Source organism: Aplidium turbinatum, chromosome 14, assembly GCF_918807975.1.
Source record: "Aplidium turbinatum chromosome 14, kaAplTurb1.1, whole genome shotgun sequence".
NCBI classification, from domain to species: Eukaryota; Metazoa; Chordata; class Ascidiacea; order Aplousobranchia; family Polyclinidae; genus Aplidium; species Aplidium turbinatum.
The window spans coordinates 13,360,092-13,386,767 of NC_137485.1; the positions used below are offsets into that span (position 1 = coordinate 13,360,092).

At 36.7% G+C, this 26,676-nt stretch overlaps 1 protein-coding gene across 1 annotated transcript in view; it reads right to left on the reverse strand.

Annotated features, from left to right (window-relative positions):
- The window catches only part of LOC145783198 (uncharacterized), a 30,818-nt gene extending 8,917 nt beyond the window's left edge, over window positions 1-21,901 (reverse strand). Inside the window, exons 1-7 of the mRNA XM_082594999.1 lie at window positions 21,584-21,901; window positions 20,050-20,417; window positions 19,284-19,406; window positions 17,426-17,511; window positions 2,850-3,011; window positions 699-845; window positions 506-574 (exon numbers count right to left, since the gene is read on the reverse strand). Coding sequence (XP_082451125.1) covers window positions 506-574; window positions 699-845; window positions 2,850-3,011; window positions 17,426-17,511; window positions 19,284-19,406; window positions 20,050-20,417; window positions 21,584-21,821 — 1,193 coding nt within the window. The 5' untranslated portion in view covers window positions 21,822-21,901. The remainder of the gene's footprint in view (window positions 1-505; window positions 575-698; window positions 846-2,849; window positions 3,012-17,425; window positions 17,512-19,283; window positions 19,407-20,049; window positions 20,418-21,583) is intronic.
- Window positions 21,902-26,676: the final 4,775 nt, after the last annotated feature.

Sequence of the window (26,676 nt, forward strand, 5' to 3'; positions counted from 1 at the left end):
CAAATGTGTACCATAATTTTTAAATGGTGTACCACTTTGATGGGGTGTACTGTACAATTATTTCAATCTTAATTCTCTAATGTGGGTCGTGCAGCCATTTACAAATGAAGAGTTCGACTTGGGCTACTTAGTCAGTGAACTTATTGAATTTACGATCAGATTTGGTGCAAAAGGCAGAGTTTAAAACGTTTAAAAACTACACTGAATTTTGGGTATCGCTTTTTAACATTCCTGAATATCGAAATCTAAGTCAAAATGCGAATTCCATCTTTGTTCGCATGTCCACGTCATACCTTTGCGAGCGAAGATTTTCTGCTTTTGTTGAAATCAAATCCAAAAAAAAGAAGGAAACTCGATCAAGGATTTTGATGCTCTTAAGAGTACTGATGAAAACGCTAAAAGGGTGTATCATTTCAAGAAAGGTTGACAAGCACTGCTCTAAGTTCCTGTATATCGTACATTGCACAGGTACCACGAATTTAATGATACTAGAAAAAATACTGACCTGATGACTGATTTTCCATTGGAGTTGGAAATTGTTGAATTGGCCGAATGCGTGAGACGCTCACTGGATCTAAAAACAAAAAAAAACAGAAGTCGTTGGATTCATCTCGTGATCGTGGCAAGAAGGACCTGTTCCGAAACCTGATGCTCTCCAAAATAAAAACTAACTCACAAGCAACGACATCACAACCTACTTGTAAAATTCAGTTTCCGATGAGGCTGGGGTTCTTGCCGTTCCGGCTGATGTCGATCTTCGCTCGCTCGACCTCCAGCTATCGGAACTTTCACTCGGTTCCTCTGGCTTGGGTTGCTCGAAAGACTTCTTGTACTTAATCTTCCGTCTGAAAACACAAAGCCAGGTCGTGTCACATGGGTGCTGACGTGGGGTGCAGAAGTGCTGACGTTGGAAAACGAATGGCTGCCTTGGCTTGGGAGTGTAGAAAATCTTTTCGGTTGTTGGGCGACATGAACTAACAATGAATGACATTTCCGAACTGACGCGGCTGTTGAAGTTTAAAAGTTCATTTAATTACGACTTAGTTAGCAAGCACGTGTCTGTTTGAACAATACCCCACTTGAACATTAATCTTGATCGGGAAATTCCCACACTTGCAAACAAAAAATTCGCACTGTGGTGGGATGTGTCGTGTTTGCATTTCAACAAAATTTTCATATTTGCTTTTTATTTCTCCTAACAGGTAAAAGATGTTATTGTTGTATTTATTTTGGTTGTAAGAATGAATTCTTGACGTTGCTCAAACATTAATGACGACATCATGTTAATTGCAAGTGTGATTGCCGCTTCAAGACCAGTTTTCTTGTGCATGCTGGGTTGCAACAATTCATCAAGCGACTATGAGCGACCACTTCCTGCTATTCAAATCTAAAGCAGTGTGTTGCGTAACTCTAAAGATCGACAAACAAGCAAGAATTGTCAGAAGCAGCCACATGGCAACATCTGCGTTTCAATTCGCTTTCTTGAAAAGCCAACTCGATAGCCGAGCACGTCGCTCCGGTTAAGCAAGGGTTCGAATCTTGTCAGGGTTAAGAAAGAATTCAAACGAGGCACCGATCATGATCGAAGACGAGGAAAAGTTGGGCAAAGTATGTGGTCACATGATAAATACGACAAAATTGTGAAAAAAAAAAATTAAACTTGGTAAAAATATCTTTTAGGTGTTGTATGCTGACAATAAACACCTGAAGCATGACTGCCCAAACACCAACAAAACAGAATTCTAGAAATCGATCAGGAAATCTTAATGTTTCGATTTGACACAGACAAATCAGAGAATGACCGATTTGTTGGTTTGCCATAATTGCTGCAAGAGAAAGTGACATGGCAGATATCTTTCACAAAAGCGTTGATATGCATAGACATTGTGCAGAAGCACTTTTCTGGTCAACAAACATTTGCAAAAGTCAATGCAGCAGAACAAGCGGAAATGCACCTTCGTCATTTCCGGTATGAAGATGCAGAGAGACGTGTTTGATTGCGCCAGAAAGGCGGAAAGTCATTTGCGCAATCCCCAGACAGCAAAATCCGTCAGCAGACGTTGAATCAATGTAAAAATGACGGATTTTGCTGCCTGGGTTCTGTTGCTTTCAAGGTATAGATAGAATTTGCTTGGTAATAGGCAGGTAAAAACAATGGGAAGCTTTAAAAAAAATTTGCGAAAAACAAGTGATGCAATCACTGTCAGTTTCAAGCGCGAAAACACTTTGATAATAATTGTAACCCAACAATACACTCCATCGCGATTTCACCATTCAATGCAGCCTAAGCTCGTTAAGTCTTGATATGTTAGTTTCAAATTAATAAGGAAGTCGAGTTTCGATTTATTGGAACGTGTGTCTATGCGTTTACAAGTTAACGTTAAAAAACAATAGTAAAATGACACATCAAGAATAAAACAAAATATTTATCAAACGTTTTAATGCATTCTACTTGTTTTATTCCGATTTGCTTTCGCTCAAGCCAGATTCACGCCAAAATTTATGGATTGTTAAGGAAGGAAGACATTCGCTATCAAGAGAAATCGGATGAAATCACAAGCGGACATAGAGTAGTTTGATGTTTTGAAGCGATCCACTCGTTGTATAGATACAAACTTCCTATGATAACTCAATCACAAGACAACAACAACCCACGACTATAAGCAACAATAAATGTTCCAGCTCTAAGAAACGGTCCGTTTTGCATTAAGCCAACGTCTGCAGACGTAGAATCAATGTAAAAAAGGATCAATTTTTCTTGCTGGGGTTCTTTTACGTTGTCAACGATGAAAACCGGCACATGTATTTTGGTATGTTGACTAGAAGAAGTAAGACTAGCCATGTCATACTTGTTAGAAGTCGAAGCCATCATCTTCTTAAATCTGATGCTGAAACTCGCCTTCTTCTCCAAACCGCGGCCATTTCTTCCTGCCTCCTCATCTTTATGATCCGACATCTGATGAGGACGGGAGGATTTTTCTTCACCCAATGAAGATTCGTGTCGATGTAAACTGAATGTAAAGTTACGTAAAGATTACTAAATAAAAGTTGAACTCACGATTATGTAAACTGCAGGTAAGCAATTGTGCTATGATGCATTATCAAAATCGTCATCACATCCATAAAAAGTAAAGAAAAATGTACAATCATTAACTTTCATTATCAAACATACAAGATTTTAAAGACAAAATTTGCTTTCAAAAAGATAATGAGCAAACAAAGTACATGGGCGAGTGACGAAAAGCATTTAAAACTCGCTGTGTTGAATCCACATCGATTTTTGGAAAACAAACAGCTGAGTTATAGGCATCATACTCTGCAATCACTTGCAACCGATTAGCAAGAAAAGGTGACCATCGTGTGAGCGAATTTGATTACCTTATTGTTTCTGCAGCAAAATTTGTTAAACTTGCACTTTTTTATCGTGATGTGAGATAATTTGGTAGTGGACAATTTGAAGCGATTACAACAATACAACCTCAAAAGATGACAAAGTCATCATTTAACCACATACAGCAGCAGAAAGTGATGCAACAACAAACCAATAGATTTTTCGCAACAACGCGGACCTTTACTTGTTTGTTTGACTATGTAGGTAAAAAAATCGCGATGACATTGTTTCGGATTGTGGAAAATTTACCATTGTTTGACGTTGATTTACCGTAATTAGACTTGTAAAGCAACAGATTTACTGAAGATGTTTTCTTTATACCTCAAACCAAGACAAAGCTACAACCCACCACGCAGGTTGCAGACATATTTCCTGGAAAAATAATTGACCTAATCATCGAAAGTAACATTCAACACCTATTTCAACACAACAATGGCTCATGCACGACAAATTACCACATCTTTCAAGGAACCAAAAAAAAACACTCTTGGATAAAAAAAGCAGTTTTGTACCACTCAAGATGATAAAATTGCAAAATATCGATAAATATTGGCATTTTGCGCACAATAGCCTTTGTACTGTATATAAACAAAAAAAATAAAAAAAGTCTTTGTAAACTAAAAATTGGAATTGACTGGAGTTTTACGAAAAAAATACAGTACTGTACATGTTTAGGTTATTTTTGTCTACCTGAAGCTGTCAAAAACCTAAATCGCAAAACAAGCTTACGGCTGATGATTCTTGACGTGACAGTAATCTGCACATGCAACTTTGGAAAGCTCTGCTCGACGTTTTCTTTTCAAAAAGTAATTTGATATCCAAACAACAATACGCAAAATTTATACGGCTGGGTCTAACACACGGGTTTTCTGTAGATTAAAAAACTTCCTTTGAAAAAAAAAAAATATTCTCAGCAAACAAATAGCAACACATTGTGCGATCAGCTGAGTATGATGAAAGATTTCCTTCAATGCTTTCCATAAATAGATTGCTATTGTAAGACATTTTGTTTGCTGACTTGCAATATCTTATATAACAGAAACAGTGGAAATTTGCATTGCAAGTTGCACTTGATAGTAACAAAAAACAAACCTCAGTAAGGAATCCATCTTGTAAATATAATTCAGTTTTACCGCAGACCTTCACATAAAATTTCTTAAGACATAAATATGATATAAATACATTACAATCTGCATAGACAAATTTCTGTTAATATTTCGTAGCTGTTGCACGGTGCGCAATGCAAGGTAATGCGAAAATAAAGCCAATTATCCAGTATACTATTGAATATCTGCCACATAGTCTATCACAATCTACAACTGTAGCAATTTTGACTGCCAACTGCTAGTGCCCTGCATGCAATAACACTGTAGTAAATCGGATCTGAATTGATGTGAAGTAAACCCTATCATTATCGTCAATCAATTATTCCCTGCAAGCCATGGTGAGAGCAGTGAGCTGGCACAACTCCAACGATAAAGTAATTTGCAAAGTGATTGCACAATCGATGCTGCGTTCGGATTCTGACAAAGTCTACGTGTTGTCTTGAGACCACAACACATCGGACTGAACAGTGGCCTGGTGTTGCTCGTCGTTTTAAACACACGAGAGCAGAAAATGAGCCCGATCTTAATTGGTTGGCCTCCCGGGCGCTGAGTCGATGAATGCCGCCAATCTACGATGACATTGCTACTTATACCAAAGCGCTGATGATAAACAATGGCAAATGAGGTGAAAGCGGGCGAATGTAAAGACACAAACAATTTCTAAAGAAGAGAACAAAAGAAAAAAGGTGAGTCCCATAATTAATCCAAGCATCGGGGGATGAGAAGATGAGGTTCTCATTGCACTAACAAGAGGGCCACTGGCCAGTTCCTTTCTCTCGGCCGCCTTTCCTTCAGCAACCACGCCCACCCAACTTATTACACCCTGGGTAGAGGCGAGTAGTGTTTTTTTAACAACCAGCTTAAGCCGGGATCCGAACCAGAATTGCATAATCGGAAAGCGAGCACCTTATCCGCTGCGCTATCTCACCAACAAAAGAAGGAAAACAAACTTTTTTTAATCCTGTAGTCGGTGTCCGTTGGTAAAAACGCAACCGCGGAAGCAGCTAAAAGTTCTAATTTTCATCCCGAAATAAGACACAACTTCAAGACCATTCATGCAAGATGCGGCTAGATCAACAAAATCGAGCGTCAAGCAAACGCAGAAAAATAACGTCGGTAATTTTTTCGCATCAGTGTATATATAGTATGGCCAGAATTTATTGCTATTTTGTCACTAAGTAATTTCCCAGACAGCCGATCAGTCGTTGTTTACATTAATTGTACGTCTGCAGACGTTGTATCAATATAAAAAAACGACTGATTCGCTATCTGGGTTACAGTGATTGATTGTTAATATAAATTTTCTCCCGAATTTTACAAATTTTAAAGGTCTGATTTCCAAGTGTTCAATGATTTTCGCAATCAATACTGCACACTGTTGAAATTGTTCATAAACTAAGAACTTTCGCAGAGTTATAAGTTCACTTGTTAGTTTTTGCATTTTTACCCTAAATACGGTTTATTTATGCATTTCAGATCGTGATAAAAACAACTTTACAAAAATGATGCAACTTGGCTAATTTTATTTACTATTGATAAATAAATTCTCTAGCAACTGCTGCATTATTTATCCAAAGAAAGAAAAAGTAAAAGCAGAAACATGCGAGTTGTTTTATAATGTTAAATACGTTTAGAATCAAACGATTTTCTTTTAGGTTCATCCGCACTTTAGTGTATGTTTTCACACAACTTTACATTGCACGTTATTCGTTCTGAAGATGCAAATTACCATTTCGCACGAAGCATCAGTGAAGCAATAAAATAACCTGTATGTTTCTGCATGTGCTATTCAATTCATCAGATGAGTGTGGAACTCTTGCTGTTTTTTATCACAGAAACGCCTAGTAATTTTGAAACATACATTTGACTCATTTTCAACCAAGCCGATGGTGCGTCATAAAGTTTGGAAATTTGTAACAAAACATCCAAGCAGCCAAACAATGGTGGCAAGCGATGAGAAAAACAAAGACTTTTGAAAGCAGACATCGCGATAGGTGACTGACTGATCACAAGTTTGTCTGGTCCCATCATAATAAAAACAAACCAGATTTTTTTTAAATGTCTGTCTGAGTAAGGGACGAATGTCTATTCCAAAATTGCGCTGTTTACTTGTAGGAGTGATGGCGTAAAACCAATTACGTGTGTATTGAATAGAATTATTAAACGGACTTCTGATAAATGGAGACAAACGTATGCAGGCTTCCCTCTTGCGCCATCAATAATTATGCCTCGGGAGCGTACATGTAAAAACAGATCGATTTGAAACCGTTCGTTCTACAACACACTCACTAACGCTAAATTATGGAAATGTTACATATTTTTTCTCAACGCTATGAACCTTCCAACATCTGTATGCTATATAATATCACAGTAATAAAACTTTCAACAACAAAAATACAATTTTTTTTTCTAATGTTTAAACTTTACAATCATTTGGCTAGGCTACCCCTCACAATAGTATTTCAATAAAATTTTATTGAAAAAAAAACTATATTAATCAATAAAGAATCTAAAAAAATTGACTTGCACTCATGACCTGACAGAAGGTGACTGCAGAAATGCGCTGATACCGACGAGTTGTGAACTGTAACCATAACTAAGAAAAAAACGAAAATGTCATTTTCAATTCTACAACTATCGTGACGTGACTGAAGCTAGAACAATTGAAATCGAAGTAGTTTCACGTAAGTGGCCGTTTAAAAAAACCCTTTACTACAATGGCAATTGCGACATGAATAAGTGCTAATTATCTGATATTTAACTGACTGACAGGTGCCTTCACATTGATAAACTCCTGGTATATATCTTTTGTAAACTAAAATTGAAATCCACTCAACAAATATGAGGACCGACCAAACAACATAAACAGACAATTTCAACAACTTTTTATGAGGATTTATCGGGATAAGTGCAATTAAAACACGAAAGCCTGCAATGAACCCAAAATCTGCAGTACTGTACGGTAGGTCATGTTAAACTTGATCATGTCACTTTAGAGCGATTTTGCTTACTCGTATGTGTGTAAAGTGAACCATCAAACTCGTAATTCGGCTTCTTTAGGCCCTTGATGTAATCGTCCAATATTAATCTCGATAAATTAAGCCCAAAATCAATACATGAAAAGAGTCCGGTTCAAAGATTTAAACAAGTATCAGCATATGTTAGACAAAGTTTAGAAAAATGAACCGCAGGCAAGATGCTGAACTGAAGTCTGGTGCACGACTTTGCAATTCATATGTTAATCTCACGCGTGTTTGTCATTGATTTGTAATTTCTGACTACGCAACAAAATATTGACAACACAGCAATAGGCCTGTGATGGCTGCCTGTGCATTCTATCAAAACTATATAAATTCGGTAGCTTGACTTGAAAAAAAAACGCATGCTCACCACTGCCATGCCAAAACTCAGCACAAACGGCATCAACCCCCTAAAAAGGCAAGCCCGGACTTGCTTCAAAGACGGGATTGTTTGAGGAGTGACGTGAGGGAAGATGACTCCGTGTGTGATTGCACCATATCAAGCCGCCATACGGAGGCGAGAGAGGTTCGAAAGAGAAAAAAAGAAAAAAAGCAATGACGAACTGAAAGTTCTTGTCAGCTGTCACAAAAACGTATAGGTGTTTTATTACGGTAAAAGAAACGCAATTTGGACAAAAATGTATGATGATGGACAGGGTTTTGTATGAATACAAAAACACAACAAAACTGGACTCCAAAATTCATGATTTTTTACATATTAGTGTACATCGTTTGTCAATACCGGTCAGTTTTTCATAAAAGGGGTTTTTGTGACAATAGATCGGTATTGATCTATTGGGAGCTTTTGAATTACTCACATCATCTGATTTACGATGCACTGCATTGGCAATTCTCAGCCAACAAACCGATTCTTTTTTTTACATTGATTACCGCTGACAGAATTAAATCATTGCAAGAAATAGACTTATTTGCTGGCTGTGTTCAAGGCAAACTAATGTATATTATCATAACTCGTTTTTATAAAAGCACACACAACGCAGGAAATCCTCCAGGGCGTGACCAAAGCAATCTAAACATAGGTATTTATTTTCCAAATTGCAAAGTTGCAGTTTCACAACGTTCCTGTGATGACAATGTAAAAACGCAACTTTGCTGGTGCAACGCAACACGTGGCAATTTTTGCTACATTAGTAAAACCAGACCCCTTTTATTTTTAAATCATCTCAAGTGGATTGCAAGTGCTTGAAAGACATCACATTACAAAGAACTTTTTCGCTTGGCTAAAAACAAACTTGCAGCAGTTTCGTACCATTTTAAACACAATCAACGGTTATTTTAACGTAATAAAAGTACACAGGCTCCTGGGGCAATGCCAGCCAACTTAAAATCTGGAAGGTAATTGTAGTTCATGTGTTTATTAACAGTTTAAAGTAACTGATGAAAAAAAAATAATGTAACTTTTAACTTCAAACCAATATAGGTTCAAGGAGCTGCAAATAGGATACAAGTTGCTGTCGCTTTTACAATTCATGCGGATCGTCAGCTTTTTACATGCACACTGAATTTCAATATGACGTTGACCTCGCTGCACAGGCAAAAAATCTCAAAGGTGAAATTAGGCGACACGGTGACGGCACTTTCAATGGTCAACCCACTCGTCACTGAGCCAATCAGCAAGTGAAAAGGGTGCATAAGTGAGTTTACGAAAGATTTGTTTACCAGAAAAATATTGCATCAAGATTTTTTCTATTGAAAACCAAATTTCAACCTCAATTGACACTAAACTAAGAAGAAAGTTAGTGACAACACAGGCCAGTTTTCCGTAGCTTAGCAACGTATGCTATTGTCAACAACACATGGTTAGGGCTGAGGAAAGCTGGCTAACAGAATCAACAACAGTTCTGTTTCTGTAACTGATGAGGACAGAAACGCTGTGTCAGCGAAAAAATACAAGAGAAAGAATTACAGGTGTTGCAATCCATTTCTTGTGACATTTCGGCGTTCAGATAAAACACTTCACATTTCTTGCGGTTTAACTATAAAGTAAGCAATACAAGCACTTTACACATACGAATATGTCTTTTTAACACTTCAATTTGTAGAATACGGTTAAGCAGAATGTTACCACTGTCAATCGTCGTTCATCTAGCGATACAATAATACCGTTTTTGGTAATACTGCCAAGCAACATGGACGTCCACTATTTCTCAGCCGTTGAATTCTTGACATTGCTTTGTAAGCAAATCTCTTACCGGAATTTGTAACCACTGATCAAAGCAAAACAAAGAAATACGTGACAGACATCTCTAATTGTGGCCGATTAACTAAGTTTGGCGCAATCCTAACGATCATTTAATTGTGATACAATCCGAATCGATTTTCTTTGTATACGTTTTGTTTTATTTATCTCAATGTGTGACACGAATGTTTTTATTTTGAAAAAAGTGACCCCACCATTGTGCAAGAGACATACAAAGATGGTTTGACTCCGTAACGCTTCATTGGTTTGATTTTGAAATAAGTTTGGACGGTTTTATTCCCACATGCTGGGCAAGTGACAATCCTGAGATCAAATTGTAATTGATCATCTTACCCAAACCAGCAAACCAGTCACTTTTTTACATTTACATTATAAAACTTGTGGCTGAGTAATATTCCCTTTGTGGATAAAAGTCAATGAACAATTGAACATTGACATGCTTTGGTTCATAACAGCAATTATGTGGAAATCTATTTGGTTGCCTGTTACTCTAACGTTATTTTGATATCTTTTGACATGAGAATAATCACTCCATTTTTGTGTAATACAAGTGTGTTATATAAACAATAAGTGAAGTCTTAAAAAAGCGAAATTAAACGACAGTTTCTGTAAATATTGAGTCATGACAGCCTACAAATGAACAAGTGGCCCGCGAGCCGCGAGTAATTACAATACGTCATCATACTGTGCACCGATCAACTACAAAGGCCTCGAAAACCGCTACGATGTCAGCTGAACACTCGTGGATTTAATTGACTGTGTCAAACACTATCGAACGGTCGAATTGCAACATGCACCCTGGTCCGGTTTAATAGACATTGGAAATAGATCGGTGCAAAAATGTACAGAAGAAGTTCGGCCGTTGCGACTAAATATAATCAGCCAAATTCGGAAAATTGTACAATTTATTAATAGTTGTGAAAGCGGCTTTTACAGTATAAATTTTGATAAAATAAGGTACTGATGAAGCCGCTTTTACGGCGGTGAAAGCTTTGTCAATGAGTTATACAAGTTTCCGAATCTGGCTGATTTATTTCCTTCTGTTTAATCGTTCGGTTGCATCCTAAATGAAGGCTCCATTGCGTAACGTAATTCTCAATAACATCGAAAAACCGAAACAGAGTTTGACAAAAATCAGCGTCCGCTTCGTCACTCAAATTTAATTATTGTTTTGCATGGAAAAAAAAACTGAAGAAATGAAATTTAAAGAATAAACCTAAAAGCACAAATGACAAAAAGTATTAACAAAAAGAAAGGCACTATTGCAAGTGCTTGAAAGACACCACATTACAAAGAACTTTTTCGCTTGGCTAAAAACAAACTTGCAGTAGTTTTGTACCATTTTAAACACAATCAACGGTTATTTTAACGTAATAAAAGTACACAGGCTCCTGGGGCAATGCCAGCCAACTTAAAATCTGGAAGGTAATTGTAGTTCATGTGTTTATTAACAGTTTAAACTAATGAAAAAAAAAATGTAACTTTTAACTTCAAACCAATATAGGTTCAAGGAGCTGCAAATAGGATACAAGTTGCTGTCGCTTTTACAATTCATGCGGATCGTCAGCTTTTTACATGCACACTGAATTTCAATATGACGTTGACCTCGCTGCACAGGCAAAAAATCTCAAAGGTGAAATTAGGCGACACGGTGACGGCAAAAATCAGCGTCCGCTTCGTCACTCAAATTTAATTATTGTTTTGCTTGGAAAAAAAACTGAAGAAATGAAATTTAAAGAATAAACCTAAAAGCACAAATGACAAAAAGTATTAACAAAAAGAAAGGCACTATATATTTCTTGAACATATAATGTAGTCGCTTGCCCTTTGTAATATTAGCTCAGTTACGAAAGAATTTTAGAATTCTTTTGCAGTGTTCAAAACTGTAAATCATTCAACGTTTGAAAACATTTTGATTGTGTTTGAATTAATGGAAAGTTTGCACTAGAAAAATGAAAAAAAAACACAACTGGAGTCTTTTAAGCGTAGTATCTCCGGCGAAATGTCAAACTCACATTTTTCGAATTATTGGACCCAGAAAATCGAGGCTCCCATGTCAAAATATGGCAAATAAAACCCAGCACACAATGATGCTGTGGTTGAACACAAAATTAATGCGACCATGTCTACTTACTGGGGCGGAAACCAGTTATATTGTAGGAAAATCCCTATTCCCAGAAACTAATCTACACTTTTTGACACCGTTTTAACGTCTGCGCAATACACCGTAAAAAAAAGAATTGTATTGGTTGCTGGGTGTTCACGTGCATTGCAATGCAAAGTGACGAAGAAATGCAGCGAGGCGGAACGAAAAGTGATATGACTAATAATCACAAATTTCCAATAGAGGAAAAACGCTTGAAGATGAGAATACATAGCGGGATAATCGGGATAAGAGGTTGAAAGGCTGTGAACCGGTCACCTGACAACACGAATAAGATAACAAAATATAAATATGAAACCAATAGTAACAAACGAGACAATGATACAAAACTCTGCCGTTACAGCAAGTTGCAATCACTGTGTCAAAACAATCAAAAACTGCTTCCCAAAACAGGTGATAGCGGTAACACATTAATTTTACCTATTTGTCGATGTGCGTCACATTGTACCCACCACTACTTTTCGTTTTTAAAACATGTCAACCGTGACGAAGCAGCAAAATAAACAAACGTTAGAAGCTGATGCACCGTCTATAGCACAATCGATAGTTGATACTGAAGTACCTCTTAGATAACAAGAGATGTGTCTGTCAATAAAGATTTTCAGAAAATGTATTTTGATCGCTGAAAACTTACAATTTAATTTTTAAAGAAAAAATGTTTGAATTACAGTCATAATTTCAAAATAAAATATATTAAAAACTTTAAAAAATAGTTTAATGCGGTGATAAGAGTATTTTAAGAGCGCCTCACCCACATGAAAATGTTCGGAAGCAAAACACTGCTCACACTGAGAGCAAGCAACGGTTTAAGTCAATAAAGTCGCAACAGTACGCAAGCTACCGTGCCCTGAAAGGGATTTTGTCTTGTTTTTGTTGTTCAACTTATTTTCTACTTGTTCTAAAGTCTAAACATGCGTATATTACATTACAATCCGAAAATCTAGTAATTAGGTGCAAAACGTTTGCCGTATCATTAAAATTGCCTCCTATGTAAACAAAGCTGAAAAATGTGCATTTTACCGGTGAATAACCTTAGTGAGTCAATGTCTAAAAATACAACTATGACTCATTCAATCATGCCCTTTACTGTAATTTCACCATTAAAAGTAGGCTACACAAAGTAAATATGACATGATATCGTAAACTGTCACATGCACATAGCATTTGTAAAACAATAAATATATACTATTATTAATACTACAAAAAGTGCTCAATGCCACACAAAGTTTTAGAGAATGATAAGAAACTATATTTGATGTAGTATTTGAAAAAGATGCTGAAAATTCTGTAAAAGATATGATTGTATCGTTTCCCAATAGTGGTTAGTTGTGCACGAAAATTTAGCATTTTCTCTAAAGACAAACAGCCTTGCATACTTTATCTATTAATTTGTTCGTTTCTGAACGCATAATTGCAACAGCGCAAGTGAATCTGTACATGTTTATGTGCAGTTTTGTAGGCTTTTTTTTATTATTTATTTTGATTAACCGTAGCGCCACTGCTTCAGCCATTTAGTGGTGGAAACAAAACCGGAACTGAAACCAACAGGTATAAAAACGTCAATCACTTTCCGACAGGAGGAAGTTGAAAGTTGACGCCAGGTAGTCAAACAACCCAGATAGCAAAACCCATCATTTTTGTATTGATTCAACGTCTGCAGTCTGGAAATGTTCTGTTTTTGCATTAAATCATTCATTTTTTTGCATACACCAAATTTGTTGTGACATTATTCAGCGTCTCCGGACGTTAAAGCAATGTAAAAAAGACTAAGTTGCTGACTGGGGCTCTATATTGAACTGGCAAAGAAGATATGATGCAGACATGAGTAAAACATATCTTGGGTTTTCGTGAATCTAAAAACGCTTCAAAAACGAAAAACAGCAGCAAATAATCCACGATTAGCGCTCAAGGTCTAGAAGAAATGGAAAAAAGGTGGCGGAGAAGACGCGACAACGACAACTGAACAACAATAAATGAACCGACTGGAAATAGCTCAACAACATCTACAACAAATCCTTCTAAGGAAACATGAAAAAAAGAAAAGTCTCTCCGGAAACTATATTATCAAAGAATAAGTCCGTGAAAGGTTTTAAGGAGGTTCGTAAATGCATTGATTTCGCTAACAAGTAGGCTACTGCACTAAAATTGATGCATTTGAAAAAAAAATTGCTAAATTTTTGCTCACGATTACTTTTGAACGTTCCGCGGGATTTATTTTCTCTCGTTGAATGGAGTTTGTGACAACGGCAGGTTGGGAACCTTTGGTTCATATTTACCGCAAACAAACTGAATTTAGAAAAGAAAACGAAAAGTAACCTTATTCTGTGAGATGGTGTAATTTTTTTTTGTGTTACCACGGCATTATTTATGTTAATTGTTTGTTAAATATCGTGTCTGGATGCGACTTTTTGAAAGGGTGTAGCAATTTCACAAAGGAAACAAAGATTCGACTACTGTCAGAGTGTTGTTTGATTCTCCTTATAAAATCCAATAGAATGTGCTGGCCAAGTAATTGTGAGGGTATCAAACGTCCGTTGTGTAACCTCGCAACGATAATTTCACGCGGGATACCACAGATTAAATGAGATGTGAGCAAGTAAACAACATTGTGTGAATAAACAACTTTGGAAAATTGTTCCACATATCAAGAGTTGTTTTTAAATAATAAAATCCGAACAGGTACGCATAAGGGTTGAGATCACGGAAGAATACTCAACGAAAACAAGCAAAGGTAAATTTACATTGCTCCAACGTTGTCAGAAGAAGATTTGTTAAGTAACGGTGAGGTTTGTCAGACAAACCTAAGGAGAAACATCCAGGCAATAACCAATCAAAAAAAACGGAACCCACTTCGCAAGAAGAATAATGACTTACAAATACATGCACACAATAGAAAAACACGTGAAAGATACACACCGATAGGGTTGTAAAACCTCCATGACATAATCTATTTGTTCATCTAATTGTATTATTCAATCTTTGCATTTACAAACTACTGTAATAACATTCCACTGTTTCGTTTGTTCACTGCTGCGCACAAACACCTTAAACGGCAATTATATTTTTTCCACTCGGCTCGACTCGGTGTAACCTCCATCGCGCATGCCAGAGAGACAGTTTACGATTTTACGCTATTTGTTTTCGACATGGGGTTTACGTCATTTTGTCTGGTCGCCAATTACATTGTTGCGCAAGGTGTTACTTGTTCCAAGAACAGCTGGACAATCGATATTCGAACGACTGAGCCAGATTTAAAAAAACGGCTAAAACATGAAAATGTAAAAACAATTAAAGTTTATGATCGTTTTGCAGGTGTGAGCTACCGGCTATGTAAAGTTAAGGAAGCATCAGCTTGGTTGGTTGGTTAGTATGCAGGCACCAAATCTCTTGTTACTCTGTCAATTCATCACACTGCAGCATAAAAATAGATCGCCGCTGAATCCAACTAAATCACCATTACCTCATCACTGCCACGCGTGACACACCCAATAGAATAACTAAAATTTACATCGATCAACAGTTACAAAACATTGACTAAATGAAAAGGGAACTAGGTAGTTTAGTTTAGACTTTAGAAGGCATGTGTTCTGGCAGAGATACAGCGAACAAAAAATGTCGAGTGGCGTCGCAGTGAAGAGAAAAGCAGTTTCTCTTTTGGTTCGTCTTCACAACAAACTAATTATATATCGACAGCGCAAAATAGGATAGCTGGTGTGAATTGCGACATTTTAACCTAATCGGTAAATAAACAACTGTGGCTTTGGCTGGGTTATCACAGTTCACTCCAGGCAAGAGCATGACTCAATAATATACAACATACACTCGACGGGGTGTTAGGTTGAAAGTGCTTCAACCTGCCCTGTGAATAATATACGAAGAATGATCATGGAACAGTCATGAATCGCGGAATAGGGATGAGGTCACTGGAGATTTCATAAACTACGTTTTTAAGGTTATAATATGATCAACTGGCAAATTTTTTTTGTGAAATTAAGAACTGAGACCATAAATCCCTGCAAAAGGGAACAAATAGCAGGCCTTCCGAACCAACGTCACCGCTTGAATCGTAGTCATCAGATGTGATGGAAGTGGAACAACACTTTTAATTGCCAGAAACTTCACAACGCGTATCAAAACCAAAAGCAAATGTAGACAAAAGCGTGTGTGCATCCAAAGCAGGTTTAGGTGACAGCATGTTGAAGCACACTTAGCACCTTCAGGTCATAAACATTTCACCACTGTCAGAAAATGCAGTGAGAAATTAGTATGCAAATCACTCAACAACACACACGAGTATCTGGGTGTCTTTTGGCTGGTAAGTGGTAAGACATTGCGTAGTAACTACATGTTTCAACGTATAACTTCTCCAGTAAATAGCACAACTAAAAAGTACCTTGTGACTACAGTTTAAAAATAGACAGTTAAATAAGACGTTAATTTGATTGGAATGATTAGCAGTTCGTGAAAATACGATGCGAAGCTGCAGCAACAAGTCAATGCAGCTGCAAGCAATTTGTTCTGTTCAAATCCCAAGATAAAACGCATGGACAGCAAAGTGGGAAGTCGATCTGACATCAGATGAAGAAATTTTCAAATCTGGCGATGGTTTAGCAAATAAAAAACAACTTACAATTAAACAGGTGAAGAACCGCATCATCTTTTCCAAAAGTAACAATAAACTTCTAAAATCGTTGAAAACGCAACTCCAAAAATACAGAAGTTTTATAAAAAAAAAGTTCAGAAAACAACACTGTTTGTCTTCAACAGTGGATTTTAAGAAATTCCCTCAATAAAGCGTCACTTCGTTACGATGATATAAATTAATTAAGTACCTCAGAAAGATTATGCCGCCAATACATGAAGCACAGCCTTCATGCAAAACGTGACACTTACAAAAAGCCCCGAAAAAAAGGAGGAACAATTTGTTGGGTTTTGAAAGTTTGTTTAGCAGGGGCAATACTTACTCGGCACTATATGAAAAACGTTCAGTGCCAGTTAACAACACAAACACGCTTGACAACAGAACAAATAAGGAAATGTTAGTGTTCTTCAGTCGTCGCTTTCCTCGCCTCGGACGCCCAATCCAATTCCACAAACAAAGCAATACACATTACACACACGTCACACAACCACTGTACAAAGCAAACTTTGACTATATAGTGAATAAAAAAATAACAGTAACCTCTCAAGTACATGTAGCTCCACACAAAGTGGAACTTGCATGACTTTTGACTCTTTTGTATTTCTTTGAAAATAATGTTTAAAAAGACATTATTAAAACTTAAAAGCAAACAACAATTTTGACTTTATAGTTGGCAAAAATGCGTTTTAAATATCTTGAAACAAGTCGCCGAGATGATAATAATAATTCATTTATCTTAGTCAACTTCAGCGAAATCAAAAGCAATACACTCAATTAAAAAATAAGTATCTTTAAGCCCGCTGACGCCCAAACAACTGAATGACAGATCAAGGTGCAAAATATGTCCTATACAAGATAAATATTGAACTTCCTGTCTATACCTCTTTGACTTGGTAGGAGCGTCTGGATCTATCGGTCGATCCAATCCTACTTGGTCCGGTTGACATGTGGGGGCTTTGGAATTCGTCTGTTTGAAAGCAAGATGCTAATTGCATAGAATGGGTTTCCCAGCACACCAAGGTTCTATTGTACAACCATGGCCACCTGGAGATGCGGCCTGATTTGTCACATTTTGCAGATTTTGATTACAGCTACTGCTAGTGCTTGACTGACATTTTTTGAGATGTTTTTACTTTTTGTGGTTTTCTAATGACTTAAAACTTTTTTGTTGCCTTGGGGAAGCAGTAGCAAATGAAAAAAAGCAAGTTAAAAAACGCAAAATCAGACTGTTATTGAAAATTAACAGTCTGACTAAAATCTACAAAATCAAATTTTCTTCGTTTTTCAACATGTGAGGATGTTAAAACCTATTGTATCATCTGGGGAAAAGAATAAAGAAAGCGTAAAAACCTAATTTTTAGAAAAATTTATTTAAACGTTTGCCCAAAGTTAGAAAAACCTGAAAATTTTTGCAAAATGTGACAAATCAGGCCGTATCTTTAGGTGGCCATGGTACAACCTTTTAACGCCTCAAGACGTTGAAACGATGTTAAAAGAGAAACTCTTGCCTGTTCGGTTTAGACAATCAGATAAAAAGCAGTTTCAACACAAACTGAATAAATAAAAAATAAGACAGGCTAACATCAGTAGATTTGATTTATGGGTCTGCTACTATTCGGTGAGTCCGATTCGGTGAGTTCCTAACTCCTGACCCCTAACCTTAACCTCTAACCCTTAAACGGCAATGATAATTAGGCTACGGTACCCGATAATTTAAAAAAAAAATTCAAAAAATCACCGAATAGGGAATCGGACCCACCGAATCGGACTCACCGAATCGGACTCACCGAAACGGGCCATTCCGTTGATTTATAGGTTAGCCGGGTCGGAATGGCCCGTTTCGGTGAGTCCGATCCCTTAACGGGGGATTTTTTCAATTTTTTTTTTAACTTATCGGGTACCGTAGCCTAATTATTCTTGCCGTTTTAGGGTTAGGGGCTAGGGGTTAGAGGTTAGGAACTCACCGAATCGGACTCACCGAATAGTAGCAGACCCTAGCCAGGTACCGGGTTATTCCAATACTATGTAACAAAATCATAGATATACGTCTTTTGCCTGATCTGGGATCAGCAGTCCAATGTCAGCCGAACACTTTTACAAACAACGGAAGCACGAGAAGTCATAACTGGGACATACGCAGCAAATTTACAGTGCTACGCTGATCAGGTTAGGGTTCAAAGGGTCACGATTTCGGTAAAGGTCACGAGTCAAAGTTTGAAAGTTTTTGAGGCATCGCCTAAAATTTCGTTCACTCCTGTTCTTTCTATTCATGAGAAACTAAACAACCAAGCCAAAAAATGAGATAGACTGACTGACATTGAACGCATAGGACAAAAGTGCAACTATTAGTGGTAAATTAATCAAGCAAGTTTGACCACTGCTACTAACTAATTAAAATTATTAAAAATAAAAAATTAATACTAATATTATATTAATATTGAAAAAACTAATTTTACTAAAATAAAATTTTGTTTAGTTGCCAAACCTGCTAGTTTTATTTACCCCTGAAATCCGCGATTCTCCCAACAACGAGAAACCAGAACGGAGGTATAAGCGACACCAGAAACACTCTATTATTCATATTATCACAAGTTTTGACACTTTCCTTTATCTAGAAGCCACAACCTCTATTTATCATGCTGTCTTCATGTACCATTCGCACAGAACTTATGCGACTCTTCAGTGCAACTGTAACTGTGCATTTCTAACAAAATCAATCGCAAATGCATTGTAGTATACCTCTTGGATTTTTTTCTTGCTTTCTATGAAGCTGATAACAGATTTTCTAGACATAGCTTTGCTAAAGCTCTTTCTCCTTATATGGTGAGTGGTTCCGTCTTCACTGGCACTTAGGAAAGAGTCCTGGAAAACAAAATTGAACTTTGAGTTAGCCAGAGACCTGGAATTCATCAATGAAATCATAGAGCATTCAGCCAAATTCGTTGTAGTATAAATAAGAATAGTACAAAACAAACTTTACATTCTTTTCATTATTCTTAACGTTAAGATGCTTCTCCAGAGTGATAGTTACAGACTTATAGAATTTATAAAATTTAAAAAAGTTGAAGTTCTAAATTTTGGCTTTTCCGGTAGCGCAAATGCAAGGAACATGCAAGAGTTGATATTGAACATGTTGGACAAAAAACAATCAACTCAGAGTGGTAAATACAGAAAATTTGGAGTACGATTTAATAACGCACTAAATTTGTTGTGGTATAAAATAAATAGGATATAGTTTCCAGCCAAAGAGCTTTGCCGCTATTTTGATGAGTGAAATAGACGTAAAAATGACGCAATGTTTGCAAGCTAAACATAGAGGTGGGACCAGGTTTGTGTCATGACATGTATTATTGTATTATGTAATCACTAACCAAAGGTGGAGAATATATTGCACAAGCAAGTACATAGCAACAAGCCAAGATAACAAATAATACAAGTTAGTTTTACTAGAAAATACAAGGCTAGCCAGTTAGTCATAACGTTGGCCAAAGCTGTAAAAACTTACTGATGAATTTAGTGACTCATTCCCAATGTTAGATTCAGAGCCCATGAGTTGAAAAATGAGATTCTCAGAAGCTTGTTCTGAAGCATTGGACTCTGAAGGTTTTTGAAGAATTCGGACATCATTTTCTGACTTGTTTAGAGTTTGTTCTTTTTGGGCAACGCCAGGAAAAGCAGTTGCCTTAGACGCACTCGTAAGTTCATTTAATGAAGGCCGCGATGGTAGTGCAGTGCGTGACAATGGATCAGAAACTTGAGATGCGTGAGACTTTTCTACAGCGGAGTCTTTTCTCATTAGGCTACCTTGCTCTGGCTTGCTTTGCTGTCGTTGATAAAATTGTAGTTTGCCATCTCTTTTTAATCGATGATAACCTGCAGAAGGTAAATATTACCGTAAATAACATAAACAAACAACTACTGATACATCTAAACTCCATACATTGTAGCCATAAGTGTCAAAAGCACGTTATTTAGAAGGGCCATAAAGATAATGTATAAAACAGTGATAAAACACCTTTACTTAGCATAACCATGGATTAGAAAGTCATTAAAAGGTGACAAACAACACTCAGCAAAAAGGTGTTGAAATTTGTCATGCCAAGAATACAACAACTCAAACAATACTACAAACATGCGTGGTAGGAATGATAAGCAAGAGATTTAACAAACACAAAGTTTTGGTATCATGCCAAAACATATCAGTTTGATGGCTGTGGCACAAAATGTTTAAATTTAGTCTAAATTGTTTAACTTGGAATGAGATTAAAAATCAGATCATAAGTAGGCTAACTTCTTTATTTTCAAGAATTGAAAACATAAAACTATTAGTACTTTCATGTCTTGCCATTGAAGAAATATTGTTTAGGATAAGATGAAAATTAAAAAACATTTCTGTAAATAAATTTACTGTACACTTCTAAAAGCATGTTGGAAAAATTGATATAAAGCAGGCAAAAAAACTCGTAATTTTCATTGCAGTATATGTTTCTATAGTTAATATGTATCTTATATTATATTGTCACAGAATTGTTTTTATTGTTAACTGGTATTTCATTATAACAGCCCACTGATAGTTGAAATCCACCCTTCAGTATTTTCACTTTTTCATTAGCCTATGCTAAAAATAATGGACCAAGCTTTCCCAACTATAGATTAGGTATTGGTACTTAATATTTCAATTGAAAATATCACAGGTACAAAATTTACATTAAAAATACATCAATTTCTCAAAGAACATTCCAAAATTGCTGAAAATTTTAATGTTGCAATATGATAAATTTTAAGAGTTCTATATCTAGTATTATCTATACAGAAATGCTAAATATTTTTTTGAAAGATTTGTTTGAAAAACCATGTGCATGAACTTTACAATACCGTGAAGTTTGGAATATAAAAACAAAACTCTACTGTGTTACAGACAGAATCTGAAACAAAATTATTTCCCAAACACTTGGTAGCCTACTCTGATCAAGATAACTACAACTCTACATCATATTGGCTAGCCTATGCAACTACTGATTATTTCAGGGTAGACATACCTTCTGGCTTTAAAAATGTCATCGAGTTTTTGGCATTTTGGCTCAAACTTCTTTCAAGAAATCGCCGCACCACTTGTCTGGTCTCCTGGAGAGTTTCATTGCGAGTGGCAACAGCATTTTCTTTGTCCGTTGCAATACTTTTCTGTATGGGCCCAACTTCAGGAGTGTTATGATTATTGTTGCAGTTTTTATTGCAGGCCATGTTTTGGGTAGGAGATGTTGCAGCTTTAGTAGCCATGATTTTCTAAAAATACTTGTTTCAACCACTTCTCGGTTATATTATAAAATTCACATCTGCTTATATCGCATAAGAGTACAAAAACTTTTAATGCTGTAAAACAACAGAGTATCGTAGCGCAATGATGATGAAGCCATAACTAAGCTGGAAAATATTAGTTAACAAAGACTATTATATATGTAATTTATCGTATTTATAAAGTAAAAAAGCACTACTGTGTTTGCAACACCATTTTTATAACACCACAATCAGCATAAAAAAGTAGCCTACAGCCCTCTCAAAACCCACTAAAACCTGCTAGGATTGCAGTGAAACACATTTTGGAGCTGGTACACAAGTTTATGCTCTGGTCAAAAATACCACAAGGTCATACATTGGAATTGATTAAACATATAGGGTGAAACTACGTTACCTTTGCTTTACTATTCATACACTTTACCCTATATGTTTTGGTAGATTCCAATTATAGACATATCTCGCGCCATAGCATGACCAAGGGAGACTTTTACACCAGCTCCCACATTTTTAATTGCTTACAAAACACAACACCTTGGTATACCTACTGATGTTTTGGTACTTTCTTAGATTATTGAACTATCAAAAGTGCCTTTTAACAGCAATTACAAAACAATGGCACTAAAAAGCAAAATAAAAGATTTGCTGTCAAACAATTATTTGTTTCATCAAACGGATAGTGGCTTCAGACGTAAGAGGTCTTCAATAACTATTGCAAGAGTGCTTTAGGCCAAAAAAACTTGCTGACCATTGGCCTTGACTATAACCATACTTGGATCTCATAGATTTTAAGCTATCATAATCTGAGAAAAGCCTTTGTGGCACGAAACAGCTTAATCCACTTTCGGGATGCTCAATCTCGGTACCACAAACCTAAGTTGTTACTGGTAGAACACGAGGGTCGACTTGCCTTCTCTGAGCACCCAAACATCGGGAGCTCCCACTCTCGCATGTAAGGCAACGTCGACCAAGGGTGTGAAGACTAGTAACCCTCCCTCGCACTATTGAAACCTGACGTTCAGAACAACGCAGGGCGCTCTACCTTTGCGTGTCTCGGGCAAACCCAGCCCTCAGACACTGGTGGGGTGTTATGTGGCACGAAACAGCTTAATCCACTTTCAGGATTTTGCTCTATTTTGGTACTAAAAATCTAAGTTGTTTCTGGTAGAACACAAGGGTTGACTTGCCTTCTCTAAGCACCCCAACATCGGGAGCAGCCACTTTTGCATGTAAGGCAACGTCGACCAACGAGTGTGAGGACTAGTCACCCTCCCCTGCACCTTTGTCTTCATGCTAATATATCGTGAAAAGCTAAAACCCACAAGATCACCTTAACTTTATAAGCCAAGATCATTGTTCTATTACCCTAGTTACTAAACATTTAAGAAATATCCTAAAACAGTCAACAATTTTATTGGAAATAGTTTGTGCTGTGCTAGCCCAGTTGCCTATTTACATGTTTTTTTTTTAAGTAGTTGCTGTAATCTAGATCAACTAATTAACAGATAAGCTATCCAAACTAGCTTGGAAACACAAGTACACCATGGATGACTAACAAGTTACAACTGCAGATTATATAAATAATCTCTGGTTAAACTCTGAACCCAGTGCTGAAGTAACTTATGATCTCACAAAACAAAGGTTAGCTCGTTCCTCCCAAATTAACACTGTTACTGACTCACAGTCATGACAACTTATTTTTCTTCTTTTTATTTTCCTCTTTTTTCACATACGGAACTGAAGCAACTTTTTCGTACCAATCGCATGTACTTAGCGGAAAGCAGGTCAACCAAAAGTGTAAAAGTAAATCTTAAAGCAGGTCATAAAATTGAGAACAACGAAAGATGTTTTAGAAAAACTGCACGGAGTTTTCTTTTCGTTCATTGAAGTTACCAACAATAGTTTCGTTTACAGTTAAGTAGACTACATTTTGAAAAACTTTTTGGTACTGTATCCTACATCTTTCTTTACAAAACTGAGCAAATAAATGGTAAATCCGCGATAAAATATAACGCAAAACAGGTTTCTCCGCCAACCACACAGATTTTCCAATGACAAAAGTATATTACCGTATAGGCGATAGCCATTCTCTATCAGTACTGAATAGGCTTAGTTAGCTCCTTTTTTAGTAATTTTTATGCTCACCATTTTCCGATCTTATACTTTGAATTAACCAAGCGACCTGGCTTGATAAAACACCTTGGTTGTTCAAGCAAAGACAAAATCCCCTTATCCCAGCATAGACAACACAACAAACTTGTGTAATCTTTCACTGCAATTCAATCCAGATTCGAAGTAGTAAATACTCTCATACAAATAAAAAATATAAGACAAGCTTAGCTTTTGAAACAGGACACCTTGAAAGAAAAGGTAATTCTATACTTCACATGACTGGTTTATTGATGTCTTTGGGTTCCCATGCGATGAGCAAAAATTAACCAGTGAAGTCGTGAAGTAAGAGCCAGATAGGTCAGAATCAAGAAAGAACTGCGCGTAGGCGCCAATGAAAGTTTCTTTTAAACTTTTGCCTCAGAACTTCAAATGGCGCGTTGTGTTTTTGCGAATAACAAAATATGATTGGAAAATGCCATTCGTTATAAAAAAAAAAAGCTTAGGCTACAATCATTGAAGTTCTCCGTCCATTTTTTAACAACAAAAACGCACCAGCAGGTTCTCAGCTCGAATTACTGAATTAGTTTCTACATTAATTTGTTGCGTATTCATGATGTAATAGATGAACTAAAAAAGCTTGTCTGAACTTGCCCATACAGCATGAGCAAAAATTCGTCTGGTCTAGGTTTAGCGTATTGTGGTGGCATTTTTTCGGACATCTGTAGGGAAAATCCCTCTGCCAGAGATGTAGTCTACAGCAGTGTTTTTCAACCACTGTGCCGCGGTATATTAGTGTGCCGTGTAAGATCGTCAGGACTGGTGTGCCGTGTGAAATTATCCAATTTCACCTAATCATAAAGCTTCTTCGTCAGAAAGTCACGCGCTAACCAATTCATCAATGTTACAATGTCTATGACGTAGAAGAGATGTGGGATCTTTAAACCAGCGGGACCTTTAACCAATAGGCCCTAGTTTTTTCCTTTCAATTTTTTTTAATTAAATATTTTTAGGTTAAGATTAATCTCAATCTATGATTTACTTAAGATCACAGCAAAGAAAGATGAAAGTAGCCTAAAGCATATTCATTGGCGTGCTATTGGTTTCTTTAGTTGTCTCTATTTTGGGGCTCGGGGTTATGTGCACCGGACCCAAATCGTTCTCCCAACGGCCTTGGACCCAGTGGCGGATTTAGAACGTAATTTATGGGTGGGTCTAGGAAATATTTTGGTGGGCCTTCACCAATAATGCCACGGCGGTCAGTACACAAAAACTTAGTGTTACCGAATATCTCTTACAAATGCTGTGAAATAGTAATGCCGCAGACAATTCAGTTCCACTTGGTGGTTCTAGTGTTAAACATTAATATGTTTTTTTCATGAGTCTGATTTTGGGTGGGCCCACTGTCAATCTGGGTGGGCCTGTACCAATCAGGCCCACCCGGTAGATCCGCCCCTGCTTGGACCTAGGGAAAATGTTGGAAATAGAGGAACGGAGCATGGCTGTGGACAAGTTAACTTCTGTGCTGACTTTTGTTTATTAGGCCTATCTGCTAAAGTTATTATTCACGAACATCTTTTCATTCATTCATATTCATTCATTCATTCATTCATTCATTCATTCATTCATTCATTCATTCATTCATTCATTCATTCATTCACTCATTCATTCATTCATTCATTCACTCATTCATTCATTTTATTTGTCGTCATTAACGCGTCCGAGAATTTGTTTGTGAGATTCGCATAAAAGAAGTTAAGTTGCTGACATAAATGAGTTTTTTTTTATTTCAAACAATCAGAGATTTTTGGAGATCCATGGACATTGAAAGCTATCCCTCGTCTCTTCGAGATGACAGTCTTCGCAATAAAAATGCTAATGATGAGCTCTTAGATGGCTAATGAGTCCAATCCTGGCTTTAAAAAGTTCTGTTACATTTGGGACATTTAAGATCCCTTGAGAGATCTGGTTGTGGATATTATTGACGTTCTTTTCTTTGAATTATTTTTCGTTTTAATCGTTGCGATCTGCTCTTCTCGAACGTAGATGTCTCTTAGTTTTCTCGATTTGTGTTCAAACTTTTTTCGAATTTGTTTTTTTTTCTTGAATTCCATAGTAAACCAGAATTTGTTCTGATTGTGAGTAATTGGGAGCAGATGGGAGCATGATCATTAGAAATAGATTTCAGAGATGGATTATAGAATTTTACAAGTTCTCCACAAGAACAGTTCAATTTTAAAGATTGGAAAGCAAGACAGACATCAGAAACAAACTCTTTATCAATAATGTTCTTTCATTTGCGAAATTTTACTTGCTTCTTGGGGTGAGGTGGTTTGTATAGATTTGTTTTTAATATTAAAGCAAAATGATAAGAAGAGGAAATACCCTGAACATTGGACAGACATGGATCAATGACTATTGGTTTATCAACAACAATATTATTATGTATGAGATCGCACTAACATGAAGTCTCGTGTGTGACCTTTTACATGAGTTGGATCATTGATCAACTGTTGCAATCTAAATGTAGGCCTAGATGAAATCATCCCCGGATGAAATATTGTTAAATTGCACAACTTCCACTGAACCAATATTATCAAGATGCAAATTTATATCTCCACTAACAATTGGATGAAAGCACAGATGTTTCTCAGTGCGCCCAACTTTTATGTTCGACATATGCACAATTGCACATCGATGCAATTAAAGAAGAATTCTTATTTTGCGAACC